Source organism: Aricia agestis, chromosome 16 (genome assembly GCF_905147365.1).
Source record: "Aricia agestis chromosome 16, ilAriAges1.1, whole genome shotgun sequence".
Taxonomy (NCBI): Eukaryota; Metazoa; Arthropoda; class Insecta; order Lepidoptera; family Lycaenidae; genus Aricia; species Aricia agestis.
In genome coordinates, this window is record NC_056421.1 from 3,565,401 (window position 1) to 3,593,232 (window position 27,832).

The following is a 27,832-nucleotide window of genomic DNA, read 5'->3' on the forward strand; positions in this document are numbered from 1 at the left end:
AATGGAATGTAAGAATTCGCGTCTTCGTCAAATGTTGAAAGATAACTTGAATTGTTGAGAAAGAAATGTTTCTAGACAATTTAAAGATATTTTGCATATTTTGACGAAGACGATAAAATTGGCGTCGTACGATTTAGCTTAAAATTTCTAAAATTCAGTCTGTCAGTCTGTCTGTCTCTTAACTTGTCACGCCCAAACCGCTGAAACGATTTTGTTGCGTATTGAGATATTTTGAGTCCCGGGAAATGTCAATAAGATACTTTTATCCCGGAAAAATGTACTTAAACGATTTCTGCGCGATAAACAAATTTTGGCGTAACGGAGTTGCGGGCGTTTCTAGTAATATTCCAGGATGTAGGAGTCAAGGTGTCAAAACTAAAATGGGATTGCGCTGGCCACGTTTATAGCCGCATGCATCCCGAAAGCTGGGCAAAGTTAACGACCCGGAGGGGCACAAGGCAACCCTGGCCGGCCAAGGAAGAGATGGCGCGACAAACTGGAGGCATTCCTAACCGGGCTGGCCAACGGTGCAGCGGGATCGAGAAATATGGAAGACACTGGGGGAGACTTTTGCCCAGCAATGGGGCAGCATAGCATAAGGGAAAAAATCATATTCATAATACTGCAAATCCGAAAGTGGAATTATATGTTTGTTCCCTCTTCACGCTTCAAATGTTTTAAGTTAGTCAGTGCTTTTAGGCTTTAACATTGAAAACATTGAAAAACTTTAACCTATGAGCTCCAGCCAGTACGGTTTAATCTCGAATACGCTGCATGCCATTCACACAGACTGCATAGTTAGAGAGCTGATGGCAAATTTTGAGGAGGTGTTTGGAACAAATAAAACATATTTAGTCGAGGCATAATTAACCTTATACAGGTAAATTATTAAGACGCTTGGTTTGTCTTTTGGGTAAAACCAGTGCGAAACACAATTTTAAAATAAATAAATGAAAATAAGAATGAACACAATTTTACTAGTAGGTACTTCCAAGGTACCAATGTCATTCTATTAAATACTGTAAAAGGTATTTTAACTCGTCTTAAATTTAGCCGTTTTACAACATTGCATCACTACAACTTATGAAATGAACCCTAATTCAAAACACTTATAACTTTAAAGCCGTTTGACTCCTGTAGGTAGACTCATTCCTACGTATCAACGATCAGAACTTATATTGAAGAGGATTCTGCTTGCTCCACATACCTACACTAAATTGACTATATCAGCGTCCCGACTAACCAGTCTACAGCCAAACTATCTGTTGCCAATAACGATGAAGGCTTCATATCAGATTGGCCAAATTCCAGACATACCTGCAGATACAGTTAGCATAACCTTTGTAGATTGCATCTGTTGTGTGGTATGCCCCGTTTCTAAGGTTTATGGCAAAAGTTTATCTATTCAATAACGCTTTGGATTGGCTAACGGCAAAGTATTGGCCAATCAACAGTTGTTGAATAGATAAAGTACTGTCAAAAAGCCTTAGAAACAGAAACCTTGTAAGCAGAAACTGACTGCTATAACTGGAAAATATTTAAACCCAGTTTGACGTAGCCACATCAAAACTACGTCACGTAGTTCTGACTACGTGGCGAGTACGGCGACGCGACGTAAACAATATTCACCGCCGAATAACAAATTGAAAAAGTGTAAATTGAATAGCCGGCCGCAATTTTCCAGAGTAATCTCCCTGCGTGCGGCCCGGGAAATACACGTTTATCAGTGTAGCTCCGCTAGCGGTCACCCTGTGCCTCGACGGTACACGTTGATAAGGGTGAGACCGCATTTATATGCGTGATAGCCAACCGATTTTGGTGACGCTGGCCGATTTCATTAAACTAAGCGCGCTACGTACGAATAATATTTTTCGTAATGCCCAAAAAATATTCGCAATATATTTAAGGCATGTCTTAACTCAGTGGGACGGACGACTGTTGTTCTTCTACCTCAGGAACTTTTGTTGTTTCTACCGCGGGAATCGATCCCACGTATTTACGTTCTTTGTATGAAATACTATGAAGCCAAGCCGCACACACTAAAAACACCAGAACCTACTGGATGTGAAATATCGCTCCGCTGCGTTACGCCTAGTGTGGTCTCACCTTTAACCACGATGGTGCTCAAACTGCTAAACATATACTTTCCGTGGGCGTACATCGGGCGTCGTTATGAATTTCGCGACGATAAATTTGTCAGGAAGCCAAAAAGTTTGGCGTTAATTTAATCAGCGGGGCGGCTTATTTTCCGGGGGAAGTGGCCGGCTTATTTTCCAGGGGAAGTGGAATTTTCAATATCCCGATACCCGTGAAAAGTAACGTTTTACACCCCAGAGACCATGGTCAAAGGCATGTTTCTATGTAGAGTTATTATTTGGTAAATGTGGCCATTAAAATATATTTCAAGATACATATTTAAAGGGAAATTCAATAAATTCAATTAAAATATGACATTCGTTTAAACAAAATTAAATACGACTTAATTTGATGCTGTTTTCGGTCTTCATCGCTGTGTTGAATGTAATTGTGGTTAGAAAGCACGTTCTTGCAGGCACGAAATGCATAAGCGCAGGGTAAGCTGCGCGCTATTCTCATAGAAAAATCGAGGCATCAGAAGAGGGCCCTGAGTCAGCGCGAGAGAGACAGCCTGCGAGAGAAGAGACTGAGTCCTCATAACTCAACTAACCATACATTTGGCACATCATTGTGCAAAGACAACACACTAATCCATAGATACAATACATACAACACACTAATTCTTAAAAATGCGAAATTGTGTCTTTCTGTCTGTCTGTCTGTCTGTTACCTCTTCACGCTCACACCGCTGAGCAGATTTTGCTGAAATTTGGTAATTTGGGTCGCGGAAAAGGACATAGGATACTTTTCATCCTGGAAAAAGGTACGGTTCTCGCGCTTTAAACGAATTTTGGCGCAACGGAGTTGGGGGCGTCATCTGCATAGTTCAACATATTTTCTGATAGTACTCTTACGCGTGTTTTATTATTCGTTTATTTGTGAAGATGACAGTGTGTGAGCTGAAAATAACATATTTTTTTAGTTTTATGGCGACCTAGCCGTTTCCGGCTACGATGGTTTTCTTGACGTCTGCCAAGAACACAAAATATTTACATCACATAAGCGTAGACAGAAGAGAACTTTTTAATTTATTTTAATTTGGTTTTCATCATTAATAAACCGTTATATCTATCAACTATTTAAGATGTAAAATGAGCAAAATATATCAATATTGTCATACATTTTGATTCAAAATATCCATAAAGCATAATTAAAGCCCTATTTTCACTACTGGTTGAGATAAGTAAATACGTGATACCTAGATCCAATGATATTCTACTTATACAGATCTGTTACGTTCATAATATTTTACGGCTTAAATCACTTCCGAACAACATTGACAAATTTGACAGATAAGTGAATCAAAAGATACGAAATACCATTTACATAAAAGAGACACACTAAATAAAGACGACCCAATTGGGTCGTATTTGAAGCTTCACAATGCGCGCGGTAGTAACGTATCTGCTTTGAGTTTTTTTATTATTATATCATTGCCTAGATCCTATAGAAAAACAATGACTTTAGCTCTTTCGCCTCATAAATAATATCCTCATATACTTTACTATGTACCATTACATACATGTATACGAACATTTTCTGCACTTCCTACAAGTAATACATCACTTCCACAAAGTAAAAAAACATGTCCGAAATCATTACAAGACGAACAATGGTGCTGTGATGAACGCTCCTAATGACATTCTACGCGCCAGGGCTGTCAACTTCTAATACTAACATCAATTAGTTATGTCCACACTGTTCACTTTCATCTTCAATTTTCGTCATCAACTTTCATATTGGCGCATTCAATAATTGAATGTGTCAAGGAACGCAACGCCAATAATGTCATTTTTGAAGTTTTGGATACGGTCAGAGGGCATGCGTCGCGGGCATGCCTCACTTTCGCTGTTGACTGCGCTATAACGCATGCCCGTGATGAACAGAAAAAGGCACAGTGTGGACAAAGCTATTAAGTGCCACATTGCCATTCAGACCACAACTAAGAAGTTAGAGTGTTATTTTAATTTTATTTAATTTATTAGGAAAACGTACAGCGTCTTGTTATGAAATATAATGATAAATAGAATTGGCCGGTTTATATTATTCCAATCCAGTAATCCAATCCGGCGCTAGATTGCTACTGGAATATGTAAAAATATATAGAATGGACTAAATTGCATTCCAGTGCCAGTTTACATTATTTAGACGTGTTATGTCTCTAATGTCAGATATTCATCTACATGTCACATAACATAATTCACATGTCTAAGGCTGCGTTTCCACTGAAGCGGAGCGGAGCTTAGCGGTGCCCGAATTGACCAATCGTGCTATTCCAGCGGAATGACAGCGAAGATTTTGAGCATGGTGATTGGTCAATTCGGCACCGCTAAGCTCCGCTCCGCTTCAGTGCAAACGCAACCTTAATTCACCGTACAAGTTATTTGAAAGTTTTTAACTAATTTTTGTGCCTATAATATTGAAGTACACGAATTCGGAAGAAATCAGCACTTCAACATGACACAGAAGCTGTCAGGTAAAGTGTTAAAAGATAAAAAAAATGAAAACTAAGTAGAACTGATAATTATATTATTAATATAATAATAAAAAAGTCCCTACGTATTGCCCACTGCCCATTTGTCTGAACACAATTTTCCATACTAAAACTATCCTAATATGATAGTTTTATCATGAAAAATGTATGTATCTTACACGAATAACGAATTTCTGACATTATGTCGTTTTAAACAACATCTCGTTATTATAATTTTAAACAAAGAAAGTTTACTTCAACAAAAGTTAGTCTTAAAAGAATTAGTGGTCTTATAAAGTAGGCAACCCTAGGCCCCCCTGCTATGACCCATTTAACTTTAACGTTTGTCCTCAGCTTGTAATCAGATTCTTTTCATAAAAGAAACTTCCCCAAGGATTTTATAAAAAGAATTACGGCGAAGTTAAGATTTAATTCTTTGTCGGCGAATGATGACGTCATTTTTAACCTTTTTGTCAGCAGATATGATGTACAAGTATCGAAAAGTGCTGAAAAAACCGCTCAAAGCTACATTAATATCAAGTGTGTTTTTAAATTCATTATCTACATTTTCAAAGCATGTTTCTTTTTCTTCAACCATCCTTTCGATATTGTATCATGCTAAGCAAAGCATGATACAACGTAAATGATACTTCATTTTATTGTTTTTAAAATCCACATGCGCATTTAGTGTGCACTATTAATTCGTAATTAAGTAACATCTATAAAACCATAAAATGAAATGAAAAATTGTTTTGCTTTGGAATAATTTTAATCAAACGTGTTCAGAAAGTCTTCTATATGTTAAGCTTAGAACAAACCTACGCGTCAGTGACGGAGCGTCAAGTTGCGTCAAGTTGTCAAATGTGTTTTTTGTATACAACATTTGACAACTTGACGCAACTTGACGCTCCGTCGCTGACGCGTAGGTTAAGCCTCAGCTTTAATCTACTACATGATTTGATTTGGGGTAGATATCTATCATATAAAATGTATTTTATGTAGCCTTATCACAAAATAATATGCTATACAAAATGAACCATCAAACTACACGTACCGCAATTGTTAAAACTTTACAACAATTATTAGTATTCGGTCAGTTCGCTGGCGGAATACTAAAAACGTCTGACATCCCCACAACATAGAAATATTGATGAAAACTACGTAACTCACTCAACTATAACTTTATTGTTAGGCTTTTCCTATGGTTCTGTAGCTAAAAATATACAGCATCACTTATAGACATATTTTAACAATTAAGTTTATTTTTAAACCTTAAATTCCTCACTTATAGACATTTAACAATTAAGTGGCCTTAAATTTAATCCAGAGTTTAATAGAAAAGCTTATGTCAAAATTTTCACAGAATTATCTACGTCCTTATTTTACCAGGAAACGTATTGGTAAGATATATAAGTACCTACCTTTTGTTTTGTCTTCTTGACTACAAAAATCTTTATTTGGGTCTGAATAAAATATAATACAAAATATATATTACCTTAACATAGTTATAATACTATCAACATCGTCAAATAAGAAATAATCCTCTTATAGCCAGTAAGAGGTTCAGCTTTATCAATTCCCTTTATTATAAGAAGCCTCCATAAAATACGAAGAAAAATGTTAACAAAGAAACTATGAAGACCAGCCCTATTAATTTGTAGCATATTATATCAATAAACTTATTCAATATTCATATTTTATACAAAAACTCGCTTTTTGCAGCATGTTTCTCTTATGATATAAGCGCCCAAAAAAGATTTTTTTTTAATTCCACCCAATTAAAAAATATTTTTTTTTAACCCACGTTGATCCCCTATTTAACACTTTTTGAAAATGGGATCAAAGCGTGTTCAAAAAATATCCTTGAGGCAGAGATATGGTCTGTTCTAGCGCTTCCGACAAATTATTTTATCATGCACTTAGGGAACCCTGAAATAGCCACTTCATAACGTATGTAACAGTACAAAGGGAAACTAAAATTACAGGCCACTGGAATACCAACACGCCCGAATACTGTGGAATATTTTTTATACTACTGACCAATACATTTCACCACAGTATAAGTAAAATACAGTAGAGTCCACTGGACAATCTAGTAGAATGTCCACTGAATCTTAGATACATGATTGCCCGAATTGGGTGCAAATTTGCAACTTTCAAATAACTTTAGAGTGCAAGAGAACATGAGTTTCTCAAAAAATCAGCTACGTAGTCATATTTTGAACGTTATTTATATGAAGCTATAAAAAATTATAGGTGCAAATGATTTTCAAAAACGTTACATACGATCACTTTAAGTACACGAACTCATGCTAAGCCTCAAAACAATATAACATGTCTTAGGTCACACGCGTAATATTTTCTATGGACTATTTCAAACTTCTGTGTTTTTTATCTATTTTATTTAAAACTTCTGAGTTACGGTACTGTCTATCAATGTATTGTGGTTTTACAATGTCACATGCATGCTCTGTGACAGTTATTTCGTATTCAAATGGAATTTTAAAGATTTGTGTGGATTAAAGTGTATGGAATAACGGGTTCCGGTATTTTCATAGTGAAACAGAATGTTTTGGTTTAGGCAGTAAAAATATACGCATTTGTTCAGCTACATTTAGAACTATGAAATCCCTTTTCTTAAATCCTATGCCCTGGCTAGCCAAAGATAGTTTAAGACTATCTATTACGGAAGTTGGGATAGCCCCCAAAATAATTAGTCGGACATTTAATTATGATTAACCTTCACTCTTCGTTAAATAGTTTGACTGATTATGTATGGGGCATGTCAAATCATATTATATCCCAATGAATACCATCTAGGAGTGTCCCTTTGGATGAGGCCGTCAATATGAGTCCAAACATGAAACCTCCACTTGGGGTTCATAATATGGAGCTCGGCTCTTATAGAATCCAGGTGATGCTGCAGCAGCAGCATGCAAAAATTTATTGGTTATCTACGTCTTACTAGTTGTCGCAATAAAAATGAGCCCAAACACGAAATCATTGCTCTAAGTTGGTGAGGAGTTGGGTATCCTATTGATTACCAGGTGATGCTGCAGCACCAGGTCAACTTTCCATTAATGTGTAAAATGCTAAGAACACTCTCAGTTAAGTCAGCTTTCAAACGAAAAAAACTAGATCAAAATCGTCCACCCGTTTGGATGCTACGATGCCACAGACAGACAGACAGACAGACAGACAGATAGACAGACAGACCGACAGACAGACACGTCAAACTTATAACACCCCTCTTTTTTATCGGGGGTTAATAAATATTGTTTGTCTCTGAGTGCGGCAGTTACTGTCAACTATTTTCATAATGAGTATGCATAAATCTATGGTACAGACTACTTTACAATATGCTATATAATTTTTTGAAATGAAATAAAGGGGCAAACGAGCAAACGGGTCACCTGATGGAAAGCAACTTCCGTCGCCCATGGACACTCGCAGCATTAGAAGAGCTGCAGGTGCGTTGCCGGCCCTTTAAGAGGGAAGAGGGTAATAGGGGACGGTAGGGATGGGAAGAGAAGGGAATAGGGTAGCGTAGGGAAGGGAATAGGGCAGGGGATTGGGCCTCCGGTAAACTCACTCACTCGGCGAAACACAGCGCAAGCGCTGTTTCACGTAGGTTTTCTGTGAGAACGTGGTATTTCTCCGGTCGAGCCGGCCCATTTGTGCCGAAGCATGGCTCTCCCACGTCTAAATCATCTCCTTTTTATCCATAAGAGTATTATCTCACTCCATAACTTCTGCATAGTGTGGATCTCTAAGGGTGTTTATTTACAACTCTTTACAATTAGAATCTCGTAGGGTTATCGAAAAGGCATTTAGAGCGGTAATTAAGCGGTCCGGTGTTCGCCAGCCCTGCCTGCGGTGTAGCTTGACTTGTAGGGCTATTCACATGTAACTAAATATCTATTCGGTACATTGATTGTAGGTTTAAATTGAGAACAAATATAGTTTTAATGCGATGTAGTAAACAAGTTGCTGGTATCATCGAGGAAATTGATTTTTTGGAAATTGATTGAATTGGTCGGCTTATGTCAATTCAATGTTAGCTGTGATCGGTCGGATGGGTTTGAAGTGACGCGACCAAATTACTTAGTTCCGCCATCTGCCAAGGAAATCTAGGAATCACAGATCTATGTCTTTACTAGGAATCAACTTCTCTGATAGTACATGCTAATATTGCGAATACAAAGCTTTTCGTTCAATGTTACTTCTTCACACTTATACTAGTGAACTTATTTGGATATATTTTGTATGGACTATGAAGATATTTTAGCAGCAAAATGGTTATGGTTGAAACTAATTCAATCCTTTTCAGGTCAACCATTTGTCATACATCATACACACCTCACATACACACACACACCATATGCACACACAAACACACACACACACATACACACACGCACGCACGCACACACACCTTCTTTACATCTTATATACTACACAATATTCATACTAACCTGACTTCACCATCACTACCTTTAAAAATATTTTTTCTTATGTAATCTAAAACTGGAACATCTGCTTCTAAACGTAATCATTCTTTTGTAGAGCTTCTTAATCTGGGACAGAGGCCTGGTGTCCTGAAATACAGGCTCACGCCCAGTTTAGGCACCAGTCTCCCACATGAAACCTCGAGAATGTGCTATTTGTCGAGCTATTTGTGTCTACAATTATATACTACTTTATCTACAATTATCTATAATCATACTACTTTGTGTCTATAATTATGTACCTACTTTCTGTATTTTAATATTATGTGGTGAGAAATAAATAAATTTATTATTTTTATTATTATTATACATGTTAATCTGCCTTCACATGCCTGCAGTCGCGAGTAGTGCGGCAGCCGCGCGACTTCTATACTAAAACGAGCCGCGCGGATGTGAAGGCAGCCTAAGAATATTATGACCCATGAGTTGGATGGACTATAAGCCTACAAACTTGAACATCGATAAAGCAGCGCCTCCCTGCGTAGCCGTCTTGGTTTCAATGGGTGAGGGCTAGAAGAAAAATATAATTGCTCGAAAGATATATCATACGAACTAACCCAAACAAATATAAATAAATCAGTAAAAACTCTGATTGAACATCAATCACTGATGTGCAAATACTTGTAAAAACCTTTTTCATAACAAATCAAATACATTTCATCCATTTCAAAACGAAATTGTAACGCTGTTAGCAGTCAATATGTTTTTATCGAGAAGATTTTTCCAATACATTTTTTATCAAATAGTTTTTTTTCTATCGAATATACTTTTATTCCAAAAAAACGCTATTCGAAAAAGCTGGCCATTTAATCGTTTGATAGCATCAAATATTTTAGGCAATTGAAATATGGCTTTGGAAAAGGTAGGATATTTTGGTCAATGGTTGTGGGAACATGCGTATGGTATACGAATTTTCGGAATATTGGTCCTGCTAGCAACGCGAGTTATGTCGAGCCGTCAATATAGCCAGCATTTTTAGTCTACACCAGTATTTTTCAACCGGTAGGTCGCGACCCTTTCTCCGAGAAAACTATTTCATTGAAAAACTATAAAGATTTAAAATAGAGATGTGCCGATCATGACTTTGGCGGACTAGCCGATTAGTCGGCTGCAAGAAGCCGACTAATCGTCCGACTAGTCGGCCAAGGATCATGGTTTCGGATGTTTCTGTACCACGTTTTTACTGCTGATTCGCGGGTAAGGTGTCGGATCGTTTATCGTGTTATGTTTACTTCGCGTACGTTACTTTTATTAATGATACAAATAATGGTTTTGAGGAAATATTTCATATACTTACATGTACTCTTGATCTAATAATACATACCTAATTTGTTGTTAAAAAAGTAAAAACTATACTAAAAATATTTTTTTATATATTTTATACAAGTAACTCCAGAAACACTTAATTTAATTTTAAAATGTGTAAGGCTTATGAAAAATACTTTTTACTATACAAGTAACTTCAGAAACACTTCATTTAATTTTAAAATGTGTAATACTTATGAAGTGTGATATGAACACATTATAAATTATCAAGGTTTTTCTATACCGTAATTTCAATAATTATAGCAAAAATTAAAAAAGTAATAAGCCGGATAGTCGGCGCTTTTTGCCGAGTGCCGACTATTCGCCGACTAGTCGCCGACTACAAAAGTGGCCGGATAGTCGGCTTTACCGACTAGTCGGCACATCTCTAATTTAAAATATTGACATACGTAGGAGCATTTTAACAAAAATATCATAATAATAATATTATATTCCTAAGTATTTAATTAACATACAGTTCTTACAAGATAAAAGGGTGGAGGTTTTTGCATCACAAAAGCTCTCTCCTACTTTTGAAAAAATAAATAACGTGTTCACTTTTTATAGTAGTTGTATATTTAGACATAATTATGCAATGTTTTGATGAAAATGGCATGAAAATTTCTCGATAGAATACAATGGAAAAGTGTCTTGAAAGACAGGGATAAAAAATTGTAACATTAACTTTAACGTCTGAATAAGAAGATGCTATACAAACTAGTAGAATTAAACATAAAACGCAGAATTAATGTTACTTAATACTTAGTGTAATAATATCATATATTTTCTAATAATTGTATGTACCTATGGGAATGTGATGGGAATGGCATAATCTATGTAGATTAAATTCCCTTTTTTTCAATATAGTTATAGAAAAAACGTCTGAATACATGGTGTGGCTCTTGTCATTGGCAAGACAATTAGGTTTTGACTTTTGGCAGAAAAACTTTTACGTTTTAATCCATGATTTGACTCAAACGTGAGTTAACACGTAAAAAGCCGAGTGTAATAAATTATAATATTACTAGCTGTTCCGGCAAACGTTGTTTTGCCATATAAAGTACTTATTTCGCCCATATTATTATTGCAGTGACTAAATAATTATGTCACCATGGCAACGTCCATCCGGATCTAATGTAAAACATTCCAAAATCAACAACTCCTTATAAATAAGAAATTAATTGAAAAAACATTTTCCAGTAGACCAAACTGTAAATCTAAACCATTCTCGAATCTCCACGAACACACACAAAAAATTTCATCAAAATTGGTCCAGTCGTTTAGGAGGAGTTCAGTCACATACACACGCACACAAGAAATATATATATTAAGATACTGACAAAACACAATAACATTTTTATGTCGCAGGCAAAGTGCTAACAATTTCACTCAAAAATATGCCCCGTTTTAAAAACATTTCCTCTTTCCAGTGTCAAACTTTCTACCATTGTTTTTGCAAAGAGCGAAAATGTTGAACAAACGTCAGCATACGAATAAACAAGAAGTGCGTTATATTACCTGGGGCTCTATAATAATGGCCCTTATGTCGTTTGCCTAAGGTCGATATTATACAACGCCTATAATATTTGAGGTAGTGACACAAAATGGCCGCGATGTTATTGTTAGAGTCGAACTGAACGGTCCGATAGCGAGCTACGAAGGACGCACACTGGAATTTCCTGAGAATATTTTCAGAAAAAATGTATGTTCGGTACTAACATTAAAATTATAGGCCATCTCATAAGAGTCTTCCAAAATTTAAGAAAAGATTTTTAAATTTTGGCAGATCAGGAAAAAAACTATGTTAGTCTACTATGATAATGTCATGTCATGTCATATTATAGAGAACTGAAAGTGCTGGCGGAGAACGGAGAAGTGCAGCTCCGTCAACAAAGGCCTTGCCATTAAATAGGAAGGAGAAGAAGAAGAAAACTAACATTAATTAAGAGAGATTGTCTGTTTGTTACTGTGTAACAGACAAACTCTCTTATTCTCTCTTATTAGTACACGTGTAGAAACTTTCAGTCTCGGGAAAGAGCACAGGATAGTTTTTTTTATGGCGGAGAAATGTACGATTACCGCACAATAACGAATTTACCACCGATCAAAGTTGCGAGAAACATATATCTACGCTTAGAGAAACTCATAACTTTAAAAAAGTTAGAAAACCACTAACTTTAGACGTGGGAGAGCCATGCTTCGGCACGAATGGGCCGGCTCGACCGGAGAAATACCACGTTGTCACAGAAAACCGGCGTGAAACACCGCTTGCGCTGTGTTTCGCCGAGTGCAAAGAGAATATAATCACTACGTTTTAGCCGAGTGAGTGAGTTTACCGGAGGCCCAATCCCCTACCCTATTCCTTTCCCTACCCTCCCCTATTCCCTTCCCTTCCCATCCCTACCATCCCCTATTACCCTATTCCCTCTTAAGAGGATACACCAGGGGCTAGAGAAATGAAAAAAAAGTACGTGTAATATCTATAGCTGTCTCCCTTACCTCAAGCCTATACCGCAGAACGCGATAGAGACAACTGCAGAAAATCCAGAAAATTAACAATTCGTTGTCCCCTGATTCCTTCTCCAAAACTTTACCGATTTAAGTACTTTTTTCATTAAAGATTAAAAAAAGGCTTGAGCTGTGTTCCTATGTTTTGCTTTTTTTTGTATAATCTAGCCAAATCTGTTTTCTGGACGTTTGAACACAGCGGAAAATCTGGCCATTTTTTTAGGTTTTTGAACGTTCATATCTTATTTAATAATTAAATTATGAAAAAAAAGAAAACATAGGGACATTGTATTAGTGGCCGTAGATATTCAGGAAAAAAATTATAACTCTACTAGCATTATCCAGGGAGGAAACAGGGGACAACGTTTGTATGGAAAAAATGGCGGTGTGGAATCCTCTTAAAAGGCCGGCAACGCACCTGCAGCTCTTCTAATGCTGCGAGTGTCCATGGGCGACGGAAGTTGATTTCCATCAGGTGAGCCGTTTGCTCGTTTGCCCCCTTATTTCATAAAAATAAAAAAAAACCACCTGTGAATTTCGGGATAGCATTTCGATGTTATCGTTACCAAGTTATAAATGAAAAATATGTAAGCAACAGGCTTATTTTGAGATACCAATTATTAAATAGGATATAAATTTATATATTACTAGCTGTCCCGGCAAACATTGTTTTGCCATATAAAGTATTTCGCCCTGGATATTATTATTAAGTGACTAAATAAGTATGGCACCATGGCAACGTCCATCGCTATCCCGTCGCACAAACAATGGTCGCCGTCAGTCTCGAGTTGTAATAATTTACTATTATTTATTCAACAAATGCACTTATCAATATAAAAAGTAGCCAATAGCCGATTCTCAGACCCACTGAATATGCATATAAAATTTGATAAAAATCAGTAAAGAAGTTTCGGAGGAGTACGGTAACTAACATTGTGACACGAGAATTTTATATATTATATTATACGTATAGGCACTTAATTTTCAAAAAAAAAATACATTACATTAGTTGAGTTCATGACATCCAGAAAAATAGACATACCTACCTACTAACAGATTATGTCAGGTCGCATCGTCGTCAGGTTGAATTTGCTATTTTACTACCGGATGACTGCAAGTTGCAACATAATATACAACACATATCAAGCTGTAATTTCAGTACCGTTTTTAACATTAATCCTACTAATATTTCCTACTATTTCCTACTAATATTATAAAGGCGAAAGTTTGTTTGGATGTATGGATGTGTGGATGTGTGTATGTGTGGATGTGTGGATGTATGGATGTTTGTTACTCTTTCACGCAAAAACTACTGAACGGATTTTAATGAAACTTTACAATAATATAGCTGAGGAGCTGGGGAACAAAAGCGGACTTGTCCAATTAATCAAATTTTACACTAGAGCAAAAAAACTGAAATAGGTATATGCATATGGGCTGTAATTTTGTGCATTTCAGTATAATTAGTATTTAATACAACATAACTAATAGCCTGCTTGTTGGTCATAAAACTATGCGTTTTCAATTTTTTTTTATTTTTTTGTAATGGACAAGTCCGGTTTTGATTACAAAAGGTGGACAACTCCGGTTATGATTGAAAGAGTTATGGACATGTCCGGTTATGAAAGAAAACTAGATTCTATTATTGTATTTTTTTATTTAAAAATTATATGAACTCTCCCACATCTGGTTCGCAACAGTCACAATCGTCACTGTGGTCGTCGTCTTCGTCATTTATTTGACTTGTTTCAGCAATTGCCACTGGTGAGGTATGGAATATATTGTTTTTAAACCAATCAAGCTCTTGATTATCCATCCAATTATCTCCGAATTGTTTCTTTAAGAGTGTTTCAACATCTTTTTTCTTGTTTGGTTTTAGTTCATTAACCATTGAAAATCTTTGTAGTAAACTCGGATGGTTTTTTGTCATTTTTAACAATGATACAGCATTTTCTGATGATTCATCTCCATAATAGGTGTTTAAGACTTTCACACCAAAGTTTACGTGATTTAAACGTGCAGTAGGATCTCTTCGTATGTTTGCAGTGCCTCGGCCACGTGCTCTGCCACGACTACGGCCCTGACTTCTTCGTGTTGATTGTTGAGATTGACTAGGAGTTTCTGTTTGGATGATGGTTGACTTTCTTTCTATTATTATTCTCTTTGCATATCATTTATATTGGCCACTATTTCTTCGATTCCGTCCATAATTTTGTCGGTTTTCTAGGAAAATTCTTCTCAAAATTACGAAAGCAATGACCGTCACACAGCTGATTATCTTTTTTTTAATTTAGCAGTGTTGCCACAACTGATTTAGGGATATCATAACAAAAAAACAATGATTTTTTTTAGACTGGTCCGGTTTTGTTTGACATTTTTCGTATTAACGGCAATTCTCCTTACGTTTTTGTCCGGTTTTGATTGGAGAAAAAATCCCTTAGAATTTTAATAAATTTCTAACAGGACAAGTCCGCTTTTGAACGAAATCATCATTTTTAACAATTTTTTTCTCTAAGATCGGACCGCTTTTAATACACAATACTCCGGGGTTCGATAGATATGAGCTTAAAGAGTGCAAAAAAATAAAAATGAAAAATTCGAGTACAGTGGACAAGTCCGCTTTTGTTCCCCAGCTCCTCTGCTTATACATCAGAAAAATACAATAATACATTTTAACCGACTTTCAAAATGGGGTAGGTGTCATGTTTGTTTTCTTATATTCAACGATTACTCCGCCGTTTGTTAACCGATTTTCAAATTTTTTCTTTTGGTATATAGGGTATCATCCCAATTTGGTATTATATTCACAAAAGTGGTGATCTGATGAAGGATCCATAAGTAATCGAGGGAACTCCTCAAAACTTATAGGGAAACATGTGGTGACTTCGGTTTCGTGAGAAGTATTCTAAGCATATGCTACCAACAAGTAAGATTTTGCACCGAGATATACCTAGTATACCGTGGTTCGGAAGGTGCTGAGAGAACTCCTGATTCCTTATTGATACAAGTTTGGGAGTTTCGGCGTTGTTTTAAGAACAGAAAGCATATGCTACTATGCAAATTACATTCATCATCATCATCATCATCATCACTACCATATTATACCATTTCATAGTCTTTTAGATCGAAACTCGAGTTTGTCAAGCGATAATTAAAAAAAATCGACCTAATATTATAAACCTGAAGAGTATGTTTGCTTGAACGCGTCAATCTCACGAACTACAGGTCCGATTTAAAAACTTATCTCAGTGTTAGATAGACCATTTATCGAGTAAGACTATAGGCTATATTATATTATCACGCTAAGACTAATACGACCGAAGAAACTCAGGAAAATGTGGGAAAAACGGGGGAAATATTTTTTATGGGAAAATGTTCGGTTTCTGTAAAATTCCTAATTTACGCGGGCGAAGCCGCGCGGGACATCTAGTATTTAATAATTCTTCGGTATTTCTACTGATGTGCGTTCCGCCTTACGTTATGAAGCGATGGACACACTTCCATTTGCAGTATCTCTATAGCACCGACTTCGCACACTCAATGTGTCGAGCGCCGCTGAACATTCTCTATTACCTTCCATTTCCGTTTTGTTCAGCAGGTTTCAGCTATTTTTATGTTAATATTTACTTGAAATCCCTTAAATTACCTTAATGTGGATTTTTTTAATGAAACTACGAATTATTGTAACAGAAACTAAGGTAAACCATGGTAAAAAATAGTTATGAAAAACATTTTCCTGTGGTCACTTTCTGGTAAGTACACTGACCCATAGCTAAATCACATCCCATTCGCTCACGAAAATATTGCTACCGTGCCTATAGCGCGTGCTAGTGAAAACGGTATAGCTAGGTACCATGTTAGTGCATGAAATATGGGTAGATTGGGTAATACTCTTAGGTAATCTCAGAGACATTGATTCATAGTCAGATTCAAGTCCAAGCAAGGCAAGTCCAGCCTTTGATCAAGAATAAAATTGACTAGACAAAACGCAACCAAAAAAATAGGTGCCATTTGTATATGAATCAATTCTTCTGATGTTACTTTACTAAGAATTATACAATTGCAATGATCGTATTTAAATAAGTATTAGTACTTATTTAAATGTGATCATTGCAATTGTATAATTCTTAGTAAAGTCAAATCAAGTCTAAACAAAAAATTATAAAACTCTTAAATATTAAAACGCTGATCATGATCAAAATAAACACGTTATCTAAACATCACAAATCATGTGCGATAATATTAGTTCGGCTAAACTATCTGATAGGCTGTTATTTTTGTCGGATTGATATACAGCCTATGGGCTGATGTATGGCCCTGCGAGAATTCCCCACTCTAAATACATCCGACTTGTGTAAACTTATGCTTGTTTTGATCAATAGTTTGAATTACATATTTGAACGAGATATTTTGTATTTCAGGAAAACTAGCTGCGAATATTAACGACTGTGATAATATTATGTTACCCGAATCAACTTTCAATACAACCTTAGTACGTAATATAGTTTTAGTCTTCTTCCTGCAAAACAATGGTACCTTTATGAAAAAAATGGCCATGTCGGCCCTGAGCCTGATCTCTGACCAGTCGTGTCGGTCGTACGTCCGTCCGGTTTGTGTACTGCGCACACTCTTGGGCACCGTTAAATTACTCCTGCGTAATGCCTGGATTCCTGGTTTCAATTAAACCGGCCACGTGGCCAAAACGGTGCGGTTACGCATGTAAGTACGCTAAAAATTTATATACTTATCATGTAACAAAAAAATCAATTATATTTTTACATATATTTTTTTTGAAAATTAAAAATATTGATATTCTATTTTTTTTTTGATTTGTCTAAGCAACGCTGTTTCTATTTATTCTCACTCAAGTATTATCTATTCAAAGAAATGCTAAAAAAACCCTGTGATAAAGCCTCCATACCGTGGAAAGATCGCACAACAGAAATCGTTTATCATACGAAGTTACTCGGAAACCTGTACACATCCCAGGTGCCTACTCCGGTCTCTACTTACCGGGAAATTGAATGTTCTTCACAACAATTCATCTTGTTGAATAACACCTAAAGTGAGAAAAATAAGATTTCAACTTGCATACAAAGATAAATATGGCAGTTTGAATCGTTTTAAACTAGAAATAGATGTTACGGCAACTGTGCAGAAATTATTATATCTGAAATCGTATATTATTCTGTGAAAACTATTCCAAGTCTGTTTCTGTATACTATTCCACTAAATCGGTTTAGCGGTTCAAATGCGGCAAACATAATATAACTAGACGTCCCGCGCGGCTTCGCCCGCGTAAATTAGGAATTTTACAGAAACCGTACATTTTCCCATAAAAAATATTTCCCCCGTTTTTCCCACATTTTCCTGAGTTTCTTCGGTCGTATTAGTCTTAGCGTGATAATATAATATAGCCTATAGTCTTACTCGATAAATGATCTATCTAACAATTACATAAGTTTTTAAATCGGACCTGTAGTTCCTGAGATTGACGCGTTCAAGCAAACATACTCTTCAGGTTTATAATATTAGGTAGGTATAGATTTTTTTTAATTATCGCTTGACAAACTTGAGTCTCGATCTAAAAGACTATGAAATGGTATAATATGGTAGTGATGATGATGATGATGATGATGATAAATGTAATTTGCATAGGAGCATATGCTTTCTGTTCTTAAAACAACGACGAAACTCCCAAACTTGTATCTATAAAGAATCAGGAGTTCTCTCAGCACCTTCCGAACCACGGTATACGAGGTATATCTGGGTGCAAAATCTTACTTGTTGGTAGCATATGTTTAGAATACTTCTCACGAAAACCGAAGTCACCACATGTTTCCCTCTAAGTTTTGAGGAGTTCCCTCGATTACTTATGGATCCTTCATCAGATCACCACTTTTGTGAATATAATACCAAATTGGGATGATACCCTACATACCAAAAGAAAAATTTTGAAAATCGGTTAACAAACGGCGGAGTAATCGTTGAATATAAGAAAATGAACATAGCACCTCCCATTTTGAAAGTCGGTTAAAATTGTAGCCTATGTGCTATTCTGATGTATAAGCTATATTATTGTAGAGTTTCATTAAAATCCGTTCAGTAGTTTTTGCGTGAAAGAGTAACAAACATCCATACATCCACACATCCATACATCCAAACAAACTTTCACCTTCATAATATTAGTAGGAAGTAGGATTCGCATTTTTTTTGTGATACAATGCAAATATTCTCATTTCGATCATAATATTATAGTTATTATGTGATCGAAGGTATGAGCCCATAATAGAGTGAAGTGGCAACGACAAACATATTATCCACATTTATAACAATAGTATGGAACTGAGAACAGCATCAAATATGGCTAAATTAAAATAATTAAAAATAATGACGTTCTAAAAGTTAAAAAGTTCGATTGACCACAATTAAGTGAGCGGCGAATTGCGAGTTGACAGTTGTTTGAGTTCGCAAATTGGCCCCTACAGTGGGCAACTTCACTGCGCTCAATTAAAAGTTGGAACTGCCATCGTTAGTCGGCATTCAAACGATCACTGTTTAGCTTTCGACTTGCTTTTATATTTTGACAAACTTTTAAAATGACACTCCAAACAATGTGAAATTTTAAATATTTGTACACTTACAGCAAGTTTCGAAATTTTAATAAAAGTGGGTAAAGCTGAAAGTAAAATTCGGGGTGCAATAAAGTTGTTAAGTTAAGTTAGGTTTCAGTAACTTCTTACAATGTTTGGCGTCGATTAATTTTAGTTACCATTTTTTGCCAATAGGTACGCTGTTTCGATCCTATACAGATCTTTATTATAGTCACAGACATAGAGCAATATCTATGTCTGTGATTACAGTTTACCTCCTTACGCTAAAGAGCAGAGCAGGCAGACATTTTGTGCAGCGCTGTATAAAATTTGTAAGATAGATATTAGATACTCTCCTTCCGTCTTACGAATTCTCGTTCAGATCACATGGCTCGACGCGAGTTTCACATTTTTTATCCATCATCCACGAAAGATTTCACGACACAGACATTTCCACTTTAAAAATTCACTTTGGCCCTTTAGCATAAAAAAAAACAAAATTCTGCAATTTCGCAGAAGGTTCCTATGTAACCTAATCAGGTTAGTTTTCAGGATGGAAGGTTTTTATGGGATATCGGAGGATTAGTCCCGGTCGGGTGCGCGGGGCGTGTGCTATGCCTTTATGATTTTATTATGGTAATGAAATCTACTATATTGTTCCCGGAGGCCCTGAGATCGCCTGTGCTTAATGATAAGCGCCAATTCTAGTATTCAAGTTAGACGTTAAATTTATCCATACAAATATTATAAATGCGAAAGTGTATCTGTCTGTCTATCGATCACCTCTACACACCCAAATCGCTAAACAGATTTTGCTGAAATTTGGATACTTTTTATCCCGGAAAAATGTACTTATACTCGGCGCGGCGAACCTTGATCCCTATGACACTGACAGTTAATAACATTGTAGTGGAGTCACCATTAAATTAGGATCATATTGGAGGCGTCTAAAAATGCCATTTATAAATTTTACGTAAGTGTATGCTATAACAATGATATTCCGTTGAAATTTTTAACAATTCTTAACATTTACAAGAAATTATCTCAATCTGAATTGACGTTTACGTCCTGCAAAACTTACGTCATGTGACATTTAACGATTATGTTAAAATGTTCAAAACAATTTTTATCTTGTGTCAATACTTTTTGTATGAAATTTTTAGCTTTTGTCATAAAGTTTCATACTGTCTCATACATTTTCGTGCCTTCCACTCCCAGTAAAATGCTATAAATAGTCCACAATATGAAAAATGAATCGTCCATCGATCACGCACTCCGCAAAAACTCCGTGAGTAATGTCCCCCGGAATTGAACCCGCGCCCATTAAGCGCAGATGCCGCGACCAACTTCGACGCTTCTTAATGTTATTACTCCACTTTTGAATGTTATTCCTGGTTTGTAATGGCTATAGTTATAGTTATGCGTATATAACAGAGAAAGACTGGAATTTCCTGACAGTTACCATACAGACAGGACCATTATAGTGCTCGTTCATTTTGCCGTTTGATAATTTTGAACGACTATTGTTCCAATTTTCGGCTTGGTCTCTAACATAGGTAGCCTAAAATAATTAAATATAGCTGCTGGAAGGAAATCACTATTAGAATGGTCTAAGAATATAGTGTATCCGAAAGTACGTTCGAAGTATATTCTATGATTAAAGACTAGAAAAAACAAATAATAAAATCAGGCGCGGTCGCAGCCTGAAATTTTTGGGGGGGGGGGGGTCACTCAGTAGTCACTACACAATTATTTTTTTTTATCTGCGCCCTCCGACGGTTCTAGGTTCACAGCAGCTGTTTAAGGTCGGGCGAAGTGGTGGTTAGGGAGATAGAAATTTCCTTTTAGTCTTTGGCAAAATTTTGAGATTTTTCAATTTTACTTAGATTTTGGGGGGATAATGTCCCCTGTGACCCCCCCCCCCCCCCCCTTCGGACCGCGCCTGAATAAAATACATAATATCTTTTCAATTCGTATAATGGATTGTCAACTATATTATGTAACTCCACAGTTCCATTTTCGTTGCTCTAACCTGGGCTTTCAAATTCGCGGCCTTTGTTGAGTTTCTAAGCTATCCCATGCGATCTAATATCTCAGTCACTTCGCCGTCAAAATTAGGAACACCACGCTACTGTTGGTCACGTGTGCCCACTGCCCAAAGATCAGTACTAGCATGGTGTTTTATGTTTCTATAACTTATAAAGCTACTTCTTGTAACTATATTATCATCCACATCCCTACACTAATATCGGCTAGGGTTACTCTCTTTGGTGGAAGTCTTATGAGGTAGACCGGCCGGTCTTGGAGGGAGTCCTGTGTTAGACTGATCCATGACATCCCTCCGTATACGGCTGAAGGCAAACCGTTTGTTTTAGTGGGTAAGCCCGACGTTTCTCGTCGGGAGTCCCACATACCCCCGGGGTGCTTCAGCTTAATTGAGGCACATCCCCAACCCGGGGCACCCATAAAGGAATTCCTTCCTGCGCATCAAAAAAAAAAAGGGGGTAACTTACGTAGGGACTTAAGAGGAGCTAAGCTTAATCTGCTGCAGCCTGCAGCTGGCCAGTATATTGTTATGGTTTAGGAGCACACTCAACTTAGTCTTACAACTAATCCTACCTTATCCCGCAGCATGTCCCGCACCCTGGCGCCCTGGTGTCTGCTCCTGTGTAGCTCCAGCTGCAGCTCGAGACACCGCTCCTGCCAGTTCACCGCCCCCGCTCCAGCGTCCAGGTCCCCCAGGGGGTCCAGGCGAGCGAACGGCCTGGAAGAAGAAAAATCATCGTAAAGGCAAAGGAGTAGGCGACACTAATTTATTATATAACTAATTTATTTAATAAGACAATGGAGGATGTCTATTGCAGTAATGAATTAAGTTTAAATGTCCAAAATCCTACCAACAATTTAAAAAATCCAAAAAATTATAATTTAATTAATCTGGTGCATCAGAATTTACAAGGTATGGTAGGTAAAGAACTTGAAATTGAGTTATTTTTAAAGGAATTTAACATTGACATTATGTGTATATCAGAACATTGGTTCAGATCACACGAACTCATTTTCAATTTCAATGATCACCAGATAGCAAGTTCGTTCAGTAGAGAAAATGCCATTAGAGGCGGCTCTTTGATTTTAATTAGAAACGACTTTAAATTTAAGGAACGTAAAGATATTGTGAGTCTCTCTACTGAACGAATAATAGAGGTGGCCTGCATAGAGCTGAATCATCTTATAATTGTGGGCGTATATAGGCCTCCATCAGGGTTATATGAATCTTTTGAGCAAACAATGGAACAAATTTTAACAAAAATTTGTGCATCTAACAAAAAAGTTATTATATGTGATGATTTTAACATTAATTTATTAGATTTAAACTCCACTACTGTTAGATTCACATCTTTATTCAAATCATATAACCTTTTTAGTTTGTTTCATGAACCTACAAGAGTCTGTGAGACTACTGCTACTTGTATTGACAATATATTTACAAATCTTGTTCCAGATAAAAAAGAAATAATTAATTATTTAAGTTCTGATCACTGTGGACAAATAGCTTCCTTTAATATCAAATGTGATAGTAATGCAAAGAAAAATCTTGTGTATAATCCTGTGACCACAAAACGTATTGAGCAATTTAGAAGTAAATTAAAATTAAATACTGAGTTATTGGATAGGTCACATAGCTCTGATGAAGCTTTCAATAAATTGTTTAAGGTAATAAGAACTCAATTTAATACAATATTTACTTCTAAAACAGTTAGAAACGGCATTAAAAAAAGTAAATTTATTGAATGGGCAACTAGAGGAATTAAGATAAGTAGGCAAAAATTATATAAATTGTATGATGAAAGGTCTTGCAACAGTAGTGAAGCATTTAAAGTATATGTTAAAAACTATTCTAAAACCTTCAGAAAATTTTGTAAAGCAGCTAAGGCTCTATATATAAAAAATAAAATTAAAAATGCTAAAAATAAAATTAAAACTACATGGAAGGTTATATCTGATGAGACTAGAAACGTCACCTGTCGTGACACAGATTTTGAACTATATTTTGATAATAAAAAGATTTTTTGCTGACATTCCGGTCTCAACTACCAAAAATCTAAATTCCTCACCTGAAGCTGCTGAAAAGCTACTCAGAGACAATGTAAAGGAATGTGATGTCAATTTTAAGTTTAGGGAAATTAACCCCAGAGACATTGTTGATGCATTTAAATTGCTGAATGTCAAAAATACTACTGATCTCTGGGGAATGTCTACAAAAATTATTAAATCTGTTATTGACATCATAGCTCCTCATCTTGCAATGATTTTCAATGACTGCATAAAGAGTGGTGTTTTTCCTGACTTAATGAAGCACAGTAAGATTGTACCATTATTTAAATCGGGAATTAAATCTGATCCAACAAATTATAGGCCTATATCGATTTTACCAACTCTTAGTAAAATTTTTGAAAAAATAATTTTAAAACAATTATTGGTACATTTTAATTCAAACAATTTATTACATGACAATCAATACGGATTTACTAAGGGTCGATCCACAACGGATGCTGGTATAGGTCTTCTTTGTAGTATATTTCAAGCTTGGGAGGAGTCGCAGGATGCTCTAGGTGTCTTTTGCGACCTCTCCAAAGCCTTCGATTGTGTGGATCATGCTACATTGATCAGGAAATTGCGCCACTATGGCATAAAGGACTCAGCTCTTAGCCTCTTGACTTCTTACCTTATAAACAGGACTCAAAGGGTTGAAGTAAACGGTAACAGGTCCAATGGAACCAAAATAGAATTAGGTGTCCCACAGGGATCTACTTTAGGCCCATTTCTTTTTCTCATTTATATAAATGACTTACCTTACCTTGTTAAGGAAAATGATAATGAGATAGTACTTTTTGCTGATGACACTTCACTTATTTTTAAAGTGAAGCGACAACAGTCAAATTACGACGAGGTAAACAGTGCTCTCTCAAAAATAGTACATTGGTTTAATGCTAATAACTTACTTTTAAATTCCAGTAAAACTAAATGTGTAAAGTTCACTTTGCCCAATGTTAGGCAAGTCCAAACCAATGTACTATTGAATGATGAGAAGATGAATTTGGTAGACACCACTGTATTCTTAGGTATAACACTTGATAGTAAATTACAGTGGGGTCCTCATATTGTTAATCTTGCAGGTAGGCTCAGTTCTGCGGCATATGCAGTCAGAAAACTCAGAGAAATTTCTGATGAAGACGCGGCACGATTAGTATATTTTAGTTATTTTCATAGTAGAATGGCATATGGAATCCTTTTATGGGGAAACGCTGGCGACATTAATAATATTTGTGCTGCAGAAGCGAGCCATACGCTCTATTTATAAAATGTCTTCTTTTGAATCTCTGAGAGATAAATTTAAAGAAATTGGTATTCTAACTGTTGCTTCTCAATACATTTTGGATAATGTAATAAATGTTAGAAAAAATAAAAGTAAATTTAAAGCTAAAAGTGACATTCATTGTAGGAACACCAGAAATAAGCACAAGCTGGATTTGCCGATGATCAGACTTAGTAAAGTTAGTAAATCGTTTAAAGGTCAATGTATACGCCTGTACAATAAAATCCCAGAAAACGTTCAAAATTTTTCGATTAATAAATTTTAAAAAGTAGTCAAAGAACGTTTGTGTGCCAAAGCCTATTATAAGGTCAATGATTTCATAAACGATGGCACATCTTGGGAGTAGGATGGCTCCTTGCAAGGCTACTTCTACATTATTATATTATGACTTACAATTATGAATGGATGTTGACATTGTATAATTTTAAGTTACAATTGTAAATTTTATTTTAAAAAGATTAATTTTTTTCTCACTTTTTTGGTAAAAAGTGGGACCCCGTGCGAGTTTCTTACGCCGGTCCTTCTCGCCGGGATAGTTCCCGAACCGGTGGTAGGCACCATTAGCATCAACGTTCTGAAAGTATTTGTTACAAATCTATTCGGAAATAAAACAATTTTTATTTAATTTTTATTTTATTTTACTAGGACTACAGCGTAACGACACGACACTGTACATTCCATAGTAGGTAGGAACTAACGTTTCGTGTCGCGTAGTTAAGCTGCAGTGTAGTTAGGCCTAATTGGTCTCAAATATTTTATACCTTAGAAGTAAGGCACCTGTTCGTTAACTAAAATCCATACTAATATTATACATGCGAAAGTGTGTCTGACCGTCTGTCTGTTACCTCTTCACGCCCAACCCGCTGAACCGATTTGGCTGATATTTGGTATGGAGATACTTTGAGTCCCTGGAAAGGACATAGGATACTTTTTATCCCGGAAAAATGTACGGTTCCCTGCAATAAACGAATTTTGGCGCAACGGAGTTGCGGGCATCATCTAGTGCAAAATATGCACGACTAAACTGGTTACGTTTTACAGACCTACAAATACAATTAACTATTAGTGTGCTTTGACGTGTCTTGTGTGGATGATATTGTGAATGCGTGAATGCGAAACAGCTGCCACTCAAAATGAATCCAGCGACAAAATCACAAATGCAAAATAATACTTGAATGACATTGACAACACGCGACAATCAACTCTACAGTGACATTAATAGGTACAAGATGGCGGCTTTAGTAGTTAAGTCTATTGTGTTTCTAACATGCAAAATAATACTTGGATGACATTGACAACACGCGACAATCAACTCTACAGTGACATTAATAGGTACAAGATGGCGGCTTTAGTAGTTAAGTCTATTGTGGTTCTAACATGCAAAATAATACTTGGATGACATTGACAACACGCGACAATCAACTCTACAGTGACATTAATAGGCACAAGATGGCGGCTTTAGTAGTTATGTTTGTGGTTCTAATTCAGGTCACTTGTCAAAACATCCTTGGATTGTAGCATAAAATAAATGACGATAGGTACGTAAACTGGGCACAAAATTCCACATACATTTTGATTTTTGACATCTTATACGAAGTATAATTATTGTGCCTCGATTCACCGTTTGAACTTTAGTAGTTACAGCTAAATTGAGTAATTTAATTTGAATTTATACGACATAATGTAATTTAGCATAAACTTCCCTCCGTATTGGTGCAATAATTAAGCCTAACGAAGCATAAAGAATCGCTAAAATAATGAATCTATGAATAATAATTTAATAACTCCGTAATCAATTTGTTTTGTGCCATAGACTATGTATTGGGTATAGAAGGATAATATTTTCGTACACGTTCTTTAATAATATTTATATATTAAAATACCGTTTTTAGATATAGGTACTGTTTAGATGTCACTAAAAGGTCACAGTTTTAAGATATTATAATCCCACCAAAAACATAAATGTAAAAATGGAGAGCCAACTTCCATACACACATTATTCTTGTCTATGGACTTCGCCGTAAAAAGGATGGAGATTTAAATGAGTGCCAAGTTCTATGGAAAATTGAAATATGTATGTATAGGAACCAAATATATATTACCATGTACCTAATTATTATGTTATTATTACATCACTAGTACATCACATTACTAATATTGTTTTTTTATTTAAAGTTTGTTACTGTATTTGTTTGTTAATCCCTCATGCAAAACTATTAAACTAAGGCATACATTATATGCATATGGTTGTAGTTTGGGCTCTGGATTAACGCAGGCTACTTTTCATCTCCAAAAAGAAAGATGCTCTCGTATGATACTAGAGGACAGAGGTATACAATAATATTTAAAAAGTTTTTAACAATAAAGTGTTCACTTTTTTTACGTTTCCCATTATGAATTTTACATTAAAGCCGAATACTTCACAAAACCCTATATTTTAATCTATGGCACGGTTCTGCATTAAATTTGAATATTCAATTTTTCCGTTTCCTCTCCATTAGATATCCGGTAATTTGTATCCGGGAAGTTTTCTTTTTATTTATATTAGGAGGGTAGAGACAATCGGTTTAAGCTTTGTCTTTTCTGTTTATTATTCTGTTCTTTTAAGTTTTCATTTAATTAGACTGAAGCGATACCAGAGTAATAAAAATATTGATGACTAGCTGTCCCGGCGAACATTGTTTTGCTATATAAAGTATTTCGCCCATATTATTTTATTGAAGTGACTGAATAAGTATGTCACCATGGCAACGACCATCGCTATTCCGTAGCATGTAAACAATGGTCGCCGTCAGTCTCGAGTTGTAATAATTTGCTATTATTTATTGAACAAATGCACTTATCAATATAAAAAGTACCCAGTAGCCGATTCTCAGACCCACTGAATATGCATATAAAATTTGGTAAAAATCAGTAAAGCCGTTTCGGAGGA

At 35.9% G+C, this 27,832-nt stretch overlaps 1 protein-coding gene across 4 annotated transcripts in view; it reads right to left on the minus strand.

Moving 5' to 3' along the window:
- Positions 1-27,832, minus strand: part of LOC121735071 (uncharacterized protein CG43867) — a 377,036-nt gene that overhangs the window by 258,967 nt on the left and 90,237 nt on the right. For all 4 annotated transcript variants that reach the window (XM_042125747.1, XM_042125746.1, XM_042125748.1 and 1 more), the window contains exon 4: positions 22,143-22,287. In XM_042125747.1, coding sequence (XP_041981681.1) covers positions 22,143-22,287 — 145 coding nt within the window. The remainder of the gene's footprint in view (positions 1-22,142; positions 22,288-27,832) is intronic.